Raw genomic sequence first — 9,413 nt, 5'->3', positions numbered from 1 at the left:
TTGATTAATTTTACAGAAGTGTCTCCTGTTGTCAAGTTTCCTGTAAATTTAGCTCGTCAAATCTATGATGTTATTTTTTCAACAATAAATAATGAAGATGAAGAGGACGATGGTGACATTGCTATGAAATTACAGTGTGAAGAAGGTTACTACATCTGGTTTTACCATCAATTACTTTATTTCTGAAAGCATTATTTTGTTTCAGTATTATTTGATTAATTCATCGACTGAAAGAAAATGTTGTTCTGCTCTAAAATTGTTTCAGATGAACGGATGGCACGCCAACTCTATGAAGAAATGCTAAGGAACACAGGACGTGCACTGGATTCAACTCCACCGCAATTGCGAGAAATAATGGACATGGAACTAGCCCAAGCTATTTATAAAGCAGATGTTGTAAGTTAGACTTTTTTGTGCCCCTTTATTTATTCATATTTTATAATGCATTAAACTTCACCTCATGTGTTGGCTTTTAGGATTCTCTCACTCAGAGTTCTCCAGATACAATTGCAAATGTTCTTGCAAAGCGTCTTTTGGAGGAAAACTATAGTCATATTGACAAAAAAACTTTACATGACATTTTTGTCTCCTGCAATTGTTCTTTTGAAGATACTGTAAAAACTCTCCAAGAAGCTTTACCAGCTGATGATGTTGAAAATAAGCGTAGAGTTGTAGCCCAACAAGCTGCAGTCCAAGTTAGTAGCTACTGACAAAACTGTATGTTATGAGTTTTCGTCACATTATTATACCAACTATTGTGATTGCAGGATAAATATCAAACTCGTGACAATGCCCAATCTCAAGAATTTTCTGAAGTAAGTAAAATTTCTTGTCTGTGTCTATTTTGTATTCTTCAAAATGTTAATTTTAATCTTAAATTTTCAGAGACATGAAAGTATAGAAAATTCTATTGGAATAGAAAATCCATGGGATTTGTCTGATCCTAAGGATGCATACAATAAATACAGAGGAAAAGCAGATGAATTTCTTAAAGAACGCGATGAAATGTATCGCAGAGCAAATGATGCTTTCAGGAGGAAAGAAAGATCTGTAGCAGCTTACTATTCAAAACTGGTATGTGTTGAAGTCTTCTCCACAAGTTTCATAATTTTACAGGCAAATTAAAATTTTCTCACTCCAGGATAGAAATACAAATGAACTACAGTAAAACTTTGGTTGTTATTTTTTTAGGGTGAAGTGCATGGAAAAAAGTTCCACCATGCTAGTGCAATGGCTGCTGCAGCTCTTGCTGCAGCTCACACCAATTTACATTCCAGTGATACTCTGGATTTGCACCATTTCAAAGTTGTAGAGGCTGTTACTGTCTTTGATCTATTCATGGATTACCACATAAGAATATTACCAGAAAATGGGCTTCAACAACAAAGTCTTGACATCATTACTGGCCGTGGCACACACAGCGTAAATGGCAAGCCGCGTATTAAGCCAGCTATTATGAACCGCGCCAAAAAGCGTAATTTAAGGTATTTTTCTGTCGTTATTTAACTGATTGTACCCACCAAGTTTTTATTTTTTTGAATAGGCTTGTTAATTACACGTTATCTATCAATTTCAGATGTCAGCAAGTCTCAGGTAACCCAGGTGTACTCAAGATTTGGGTTACATCTAACTCTTACCTCTCGCACGAAGTACCTGAGTGAAAGATATACAATGCACAAAAGCATGCAGCAGTGTTAAATTGAGTAATAATTAATTGGTTTACTTTACCAAACCATTTGATTATTAGCTCATTGATTTTTGTTGTTCTAAAATTTCTTTGCTTTCTACTTGCTTTGGAAATTAATTGTGCTTTCTGTCTTGAGCAATGGGGATTTAAAAGGAAACTATATGTTCTATATTTTTGATAATCATCTACATTTTGTGCTTTTGTGCAACTTTGCTGTGCTGTACTGCGCTCTGAGTAACTGTTAGAAGTTTAGTTTGCTCATATATTTTATAATCAATGTATGTACTTATTAAGATTTAAATGAACTTGTTAGGATTTCTTGGTTAAATTAGTTTTTTATTAAGTTTAACCATGTTGACACTTTATTGAGTTGATTTCTTGCACTCTTGTGCATGGAATCTTTTTTTTTAAATGACCTTGTTTTTATTTGTGACATGGGACTACATGTGTTCAATTTTTACTCGTTAATTGAAAGATCAGTCCTTTCATATTGGGTATTCTCTTATTTTTCTATCCGACTCAACATCCATGGGCTTTCCAATTATTTTTTTAATCATATTTTTTTGTGTCCTTAATCTATTGGGTATTTAGTGCCTTATCTAATCAGCTGTGTTGTCAATAGTGATGATATCTGATGTTCCAATGCCACTCGCACAACATGTGATTGTTTAATCTAGTTTTCTGTTATAGATTTGTACTATTTTACAAATCTGAGTCATTGCTGGAGATAAAAGCGTATATGTATGAGATATATGAGCTTCAAATATTACTCTAAGATTTTTGCCTAGTTTGCTCAAGTATTGAGGTAAAATCTTGAAATACAAAAGAACTGCTGTGATCTTATTGTTTAAGAAGTGTTTATGGTCTTTCCCTATATGTTAAGTACTTAACGGAAACCAGTAGCCTGTTGGTTTCCTTGTTTCTGGCAGTTAGGACACACACTAAATACATCATATTGACCATCAGTAGCCTAGTCCACTTACAATGTGCATGAAGGATGTTCATGCTAGCTAATTATGGTATTCAATTTTATTGCAGCAGTTTTTTTCAAAATAGTTTTGAATTGAATCTTTTCACAGGTATACATTTATGCTTGGAATAGCATTATGTAATCTATTTTTGACAGGGTATTTTTTATTGATATGTACAAGTATCACAGTTTATCTTCTAGCTGTGCCAGTACCAATTGTTTTTTAACATACATGTTTATATTATCATGTTTTGATGGAAATATATTTCAAATGGTCACTGATCAATGGTATTCAATTTTACTAGCCCATTAAAGAAACTTGTAATCATGACATAGGCCTTTTTCTTGAAGTATAAAGTTTTATAACTGAGTGGTACACTAAAAAGCAGGCTCCCAGAACTAGAAGAATAATCACAGCTGCAAGTATTTGAACGCCCATTTCAGAGCCTGTCCACATGAATAGCCATCGTGTTGCATCATCCTCTAGCAAGTGACTGAAGTAACTAGGAGCTGCAGTTATCTAGAATAGATTTTAAAATTAAATTTTAAAGAATGATATTTAAAAACAATAGAAAACCCTTTTTTTTGTATGGGATTCTTCTTTTTCTTATACTTTTTCAATGGATGATTACTAAACTTTAGTTTAATACTCACTTTCACATCTATCCAGGCTGTTTTCCAAGTTAAATTTAGAGCTTCTTGCTTCACAGTACACTCCCAAGTGCCCTGATGACTCTTGTCAACATGTGGAAGTCGAAGAAAATCTCTTTCTGGCCATGGTAATTTAGGGAGAAGATATTCTCCCTTTTTCAGCTTCCTGCTTTGTTTCTTTGATGAGGAACCAACTTCATGACCAGTCTGTGAAGCATGTGATAAAATATTTACTAAAAGATTAAACCATCTTTCAGGAAAATATAAAGAAATCAAATAGTCAATTTAAATCCTGAATTAAGTCCTAGCAACATATGAACTGGCTCATGAAAGGAAGGGGGCCACGGCTTTCGGCTCCCTTACGCAGACCCCTCACACAACATGTCACTAAATTGAATCAAATCTCTGGGGGGATACTGTTTTAGGGGAGAACATGCATCGGGGCCCGTGCAAGAGAACCGAAAGGAAATTGAATTAATTTTAAGAAGGGAAAGAGTGCTGTAAGTTCAAGTCCTGAAACAAAGTAAAAGAGTGCATTAGTATCGGAGCAAGGCAAGAATTCAAGAATCCCCCTGAAAAAAGAAATAAAAAACAACAAAACTTGTTGGGAGAGCTGCTGGTTTGTCTCCAGGGCAACGCTTTGACTCCAAACAACGGTGCAATAAACATTCGCTCTTGAAATCAGACATGTGCAAGACAAGTATGACATCGCAGTTCTGCAACCAGAGTCAATCTGGCAGGGGATGGTCTAAGTCGGCGATGGGGTGACGCCAACCCGCTTATCCCGCCTTTTTTCCACATATTTCATGAGAGGGAAAAAATATGTTGGTGGTGAATTAAGGGGGGGGGCAGGTTTTCGTGACATGCTTAACTAAACTACCATGGCCGCCATAAGATGCATTTAGTGACCAGTACATACAGAATTATGATCGGACTAGCAAATATTACTCTAAAATGCATCTGCTGAAGGCTCAGTAAACATGGTGCATTATTTCGTCAAGCATGAGTCATGAGTATGGCCAGGTCCATAACAGGACGTTCGCCAGGTCAATGGTGGGAGCTAATACACAGCACGGTATTCCCTTCCTCGGATACGAGTCACCGATAGGGCTTATCTTGGACTCGAGTACTGCGTCGGTCTGGTCGGTCTGCTGGTGCGGATGGTCGTCGTCGCACCACCCGGGCCTCAGTATAGCGACGCGGCGCACCCACGCCCGCGCCCAACAAAGGACGCCGGAGATGAACCACCACAGCGACGACCTCGGTACCGGCCCCGGCGCCGGGCCTTTCGCGAGTCTCTCGGGCGGTCCGTTTGCCAGAGACCCGCCGCGGATCCAGGCGCAAGCGGTACCATGGCTCTTTCCTGATGACCGCACTTCCTCGCCTGCGAACGCCCTCCGGACCCAGCAGCTTGGGGCTGCGTCACCTGCGTTTGTCCCAGTCCTGGCGCCTGCCGGCGCGTCCGCACCAGCCGCCCGCGCGCATATTGCCGACGTCGTCCCGGAGGAGGAAGAGGAGGAGGAGGAAGTCCTGACTCTTATCGTGGACCAAGACTTCATGCAACAGCTCATGCTTCGGTTCGGCGGTGCTGAGCTCTCGGCTGGTGCGTGGGCGGAGACCCGGCGTGGACCCTCGTCGTACAGGCAGCTTCTTCATGGCCATACTGTGGTGCTTTTGCAGAGCCCTCCACCATCGTGAGGGTGCCCGTGTCGTTCGCGCGCCAGATCCACTACTATGCCCTCCGCACGCAGCTCCAGGAGCGCGAGGAGGCGTACGAGGCGCAGCGGCGCCGGCTCGAGGAAGGTGAGTAGGAAAGAGGGAGAGGGGGGGGGGGACGACCAAGCCAAGCAGTGATCCGGATTGCGTTTGACAGACGAAGCCATCGCCCGCCAGCTCTACCAAGAGATGGTCGAGTCCCAAAGGATCACCAACATTGGTGGTATTGCGCGCGGCGGAGGAGTGGCAGGAGTGGCGGAGGGTCCTGCCGACCCCGCCCCTCTCCCCTCTGCCCCCGCCGAGGCCCGGACGGAGGACCGCGCCGAAGCGCGGCGCCAAGTCCCACATACGGAGCGCCGTGAAGCCCTGGACTACCTCGCCAAGCTGCGGCTCGAGGACAAGTTCCCTCAAGTCGACAGGGAGATGGTGCACTTCATCTTCGCGTCTCTCGGCTCCGAGGAAGCCGCCTCCGAGGCCCTGGAGGAGCAGCTCGCGCAAAACTGGAGCCGCCCTCATCCGCCCGCTCCCAGCGCCGCCCCCAGCACTGCCCCCAGCGCTGCCCCCAGCGCTGCCCCCAGCGCTGCCCCCAGCGCTGCCCCCAGCGCTGCCCCCAGCGCTGCCCCCAGCGCTGCCCCCAGCGCTGCACCCCGCGCCACTCGTGCCAGGCCGGGCATCGCCGAGGCCCTCGAGGAGCAGCGTGCCCGGCCGAGGAGACTCGCTGAGGCGTCAGGGAGTGCCACCCCCGTGCCGACGCAGGCACCCGGGGCCTCGAGCGCGGCCGGCCCCGCTGGCGATGCGGCAGAGGACGAGAACCCGTGGGACTCGGATAGCCCGATGATGTCCTTCAGCAAGTACAGGGCCAGGGCGGAGACGTTCCGTGCGGAGCGGGACGCCTACTTCTCCAAGGCCAAGGACGCCCACCATAGGCAGCAAAAGGATGCAGCGGGGCTGTTCGCCCAAAAGGTATGCCGCCCACACCGCCTCGCCCAACCCCGCCCCGTCACACCCCGCCCCTCCACGCCCCTCCCCGCCATTCTCACGCTCACCTTCTCTTTTCAAGGGCTCGTTCAGCGAGCGCCAGTACCAGTACTACTCGGCCATGGCGGCGGCCGCTCTCGTTGCCGCGCACTGCGAACGCTCCTCCGACTCCCTGGACCTCCACTCGTTCAAAGCGAACGAGGCGGTGATCGTGCTGGACCTGTTCCTCGACCACCACATCCGGCGCCTGTCTGAGGGTCGCAGCGGCGAGGACCGGCTGACCGTGATCACGGGCAAAGGACTGCACAGCGCCGACGGCCGGCCCCGCGTTAAGCCCGCCGTGCTGGAGCGTGTCGCACAGCGCCGCCTAAGGTAGGCTACAGCCACTCTGTCCTCTAATTATCATCGCGACCAGCCCAAGCACCTCTCCGGCTCGCACCTTCTGTCCTAACGGACGAGGAACTTGTCCTTGTCAAAACTCCGCGGTGTCCTGTTCCTGGGCCCGACACCTCCTTCCTTCTCCCCTTCCTCCTCCTCAATCTCGTCCCCTCGCCCCCAGTCTTGTGTTGTTGTTGGAGTCCTTTGCTCGACGACTTGGAGGTGGTGTTCTGTAAACCAAAACTTTATTGTTTTCCCTACCTTTCTGCCTTTTGCTCTCAGGTTTGAGGAATTCCGCAACAACTCTGGAGCCATCCGGATCTTCATAACAGCAAACTCCTTCCTCGCGCATCAGGTGCCCGGGGCGAGGGGTGCCCAACCGTGGTAATCAGGTGTACACAGACTTGGTAATCACTGGTAATCCACACACTCGTGAGGGCCCTTTCAAAGGACTAATTTGTTGATTGAGACATGCATTTTTGTGCACATCTTGCCTAAATTGCAAAACGTTCATGTTTAATATGGCGAATTTGCATCTCTCACATGGAGTTACGCATCCCTCGCTCGGCGCGGTAAGAAGGAGGCGACTGTCACGGCGACTGATTCTCGCTGAAAGACGTAGCGGCAGCGCTGTCAAAATACTTTATGTAATATATCGTAACAATAATTTTAACCAATGTTTTTGTTAGCGCCATGTGCCAATTGTTACTCTCTTGTTAGGTGCCAATTGTTACTCTCTTGTTAAAAAGTTGTGTATTTTTTTTTGGTAAAGTTATCTTAAACTTTTGTTAAAGTTGGTCATAAGTACTGTTGGCGCTGGTATGGGTTTATTAAGCTAATTCAAAGTGTATTGTATTTTATAAGTACAAGTTTATTGAACAGATTGATTTTCGAACTTCGTGTTCATCTGCTACCAATAAAAAAGACAATACAATAAAATCATCACTTATCGGCCGTATCGTTATTTCCCACCCCCTGTGGTCGCCGAAGGACAGCATGTTGTACAAAACTTGGCGTATCATGGGTAGTCAGGTAGGCGGAGAGGAAGGGGGTCGGATAGGACCACCTGCTAGGAGGGGGTCGGGGGTCGCGAGTAGTGGGATGGGGGTGGGTTGGTCACCGCGGGGTGTAGCCGGGCAAGGGGGTGGGGAGGGGCGCAGCGCGCGGCGTAGCGCGGGGAGCGGCGCTCAGTCTCACGCCAGCCGTGAGCCGAGTCGCGTCGCGAGGGGTCAGCCCGCCCCGCCGCGCCCCACAGCCCCCAGCGCAGCACCGCGCAGCTCCGCACAGCGATACCCCGTGCTGCGGCCTCCCCCTCCCAACCCTCACCCCGCCGACACGCGCCCCTCGTTCAAATGTGACGCTGAACGGACCTCGCCTCTCCGAGAGGACGGAACCACGGTGGAGAGAGAGAAGGTGGCGACACGAGGCAACAGGCCCTACAGTTGGCCCCGACTAGGGCGTTAATCCCCCAACCTGTCGAGATTCTGGACCCACGAGCAGACCCCTCGTGCCGCCACCTTCTCTCCCTCCACCGTGGACGGAACGGACGGCAGACTGTGTGAGTCCCTGCGTGCGTGTTGCAGCTGCAAAAATGACTGCGCCGGACCTGCATGCTAGTGCAAAGCGATCAACAGTTTTTAAACGGCCTTGAACAGTATTTAGTAACCAATCTATGAACGTCCCTACGAGACAATAATGGTAATAATTAACCAGACACCTTTGTAACGCTTACAATTTTGTTCCCAAAATAAAATAAAAACATAAGACGAGTTGAGATGTTCCGACAGTGTTTTATTAAGGAGTTATTTAGTAACCGACGTTCATAAATTTGTTACAAACGTACGTCCACGTAAGTCCCTTGGCAACTTGGGCACTTATAGAGGGTGGTCCACAGGCCTTCTCCTCTATTCTGCTTACACAGTACCGCATGCCACTGAAAACTGCGTAACGCCGCATGTCGATCACTAGATAATGACGCACAGTTTTGAGCTCTGAACAAAGGTTCTCTTTCAACATGCAAGTTAACGCTCGAGTCAACGTTTTTCAGTATTTGTACTCCGAAACCTATCATATGTAGGCATGTTTGAACGGAAATTTTACGATAAATCTGAGAGCCCGCTTGGAAAATATTTCACAAAAACTGAAATACTCGCCGCACTATCATCTAGTGATCGACATGCGTCATTACGCAGTTTTCAGTTTTCGGTTTGCAGGCATGCGGGCAGGTTGCAAACTCGAACGGGGTCGTATGGCGCCACGGTGACTGGCGGTAGGCAAGCCCGCCTGCACGCCTGCATTCGGCACAGTAAGCAGAAGAAAGGAAGGGGCCGGTGGACCACCCTTCAGGTACCTTTTGTGCGCTATTGTGCGGTCTACGGTGTCTACGCCATGTAGCCCCGCAGCTGTGATGTACCGCGCACCATGTCTGCGGACGGGGTTGTCAATATTCCCGCGGCGCTCCAGGTCGCTGTCGTGGTCAGTGGGCCATGGACCTAGCATGAGCGGTCGCTAGACTTCGCAAATAAATTTTGATATCAGTAGACGATGCACTGATCCAAAAACGTCATGCGATAGTTTCGTAATGTGTCAGTTGACTCGTTCTCTCCGCAGACAGAGCGAGGTCCTCACTAGCTATCGAGGGTTAGACCCGAGTCTTACTCTGGCAACGCAAGTGTGTGAATGTCGCTCACTTGTAGGTGTGCGAATATCCATTCGTACACTGTTTGCTGTTATTCACACACCGACATAAATCTGTACTGTAGTGTGCGATGGGTTGCTGATTTGCCCTGCCCTGCGTCTGTTTTAGCGTTCGTCATTTTATGACTTTTTGACTTCTGCCTGATCGTTTAGGGAGCTGTTTGGGGAGCGATTGTTTAGTAGCGAATGACTTTGTTTGCGGTCGTGCCCACCCTGCAGTGCGGCGCCAGGCGCCAGACCATCAGTGCAGTGAGTGACGAGATAGGAATGTTTGCAACCGGATGACAAAACTAAGCAGCGTATTTTTTGTTATGAAACATTTGATCAATGATTTAA

General features: G+C 47.3%; 3 protein-coding genes across 3 annotated transcripts in view; all 3 read left to right on the top strand.

Moving 5' to 3' along the window:
• Positions 1-16: 16 nt before the first annotated feature.
• Positions 17-2,939, top strand: LOC113210527 (NEDD4-binding protein 2; the record flags this gene model as incomplete). The annotated part of the gene is given in 7 exon segments (XM_052270289.1): positions 17-145; positions 266-396; positions 477-695; positions 768-815; positions 886-1,074; positions 1,192-1,484; positions 1,577-2,939. Coding segments are annotated over 7 exon segments (987 nt in total). The 3' UTR covers positions 1,662-2,939.
• Positions 2,940-4,466: 1,527 nt separating this feature from the next.
• LOC113210528 (translation initiation factor IF-2-like) lies at positions 4,467-7,329 on the top strand. The gene is made up of 5 exons (XM_026428575.2): positions 4,467-4,911; positions 4,989-5,111; positions 5,182-5,987; positions 6,085-6,374; positions 6,663-7,329. Exons 1-5 carry the CDS (start codon positions 4,548-4,550, stop codon positions 6,766-6,768), a joined length of 1,689 nt encoding a protein of 562 aa, XP_026284360.2. The 5' UTR covers positions 4,467-4,547; the 3' UTR covers positions 6,769-7,329.
• A 246-nt stretch (positions 7,330-7,575) lies between these two features.
• LOC113210537 (gamma-aminobutyric acid type B receptor subunit 2-like) overlaps positions 7,576-9,413 on the top strand; it is a gene marked incomplete at its 3' end in the record, with an annotated part of 109,511 nt that continues 107,673 nt past the window's right edge. The window contains 1 exon segment of the mRNA XM_052270299.1: positions 7,576-7,938.

The sequence above is a fragment of the Frankliniella occidentalis genome, unplaced genomic scaffold (assembly GCF_000697945.3).
Source record: "Frankliniella occidentalis isolate FOCC.00 unplaced genomic scaffold, Focc_3.1 Scaffold116, whole genome shotgun sequence".
Lineage (NCBI taxonomy): Eukaryota > Metazoa > Arthropoda > Insecta > Thysanoptera > Thripidae > Frankliniella > Frankliniella occidentalis.
This window is presented reverse-complemented; position numbering and strand designations above follow the sequence as displayed.

What these genes read in the sequence shown, in the direction of transcription:
- LOC113210528 (XM_026428575.2), top strand. Translation starts at nt 4,548, where the DNA reads ATGAACCACCACAGCGACGACCTCGGTACCGGCCCCGGCGCCGGGCCT. An exon ending in GCGGCGCCGGCTCGAGGAAG is followed by an intron (nt 5,112 to 5,181) that starts GTGAGTAGGAAA and finishes TGCGTTTGACAG; the next exon opens with ACGAAGCCATCGCCCGCCAG. An exon ending in CGGGGCTGTTCGCCCAAAAG is followed by an intron (nt 5,988 to 6,084) that starts GTATGCCGCCCA and finishes TCTCTTTTCAAG; the next exon opens with GGCTCGTTCAGCGAGCGCCA.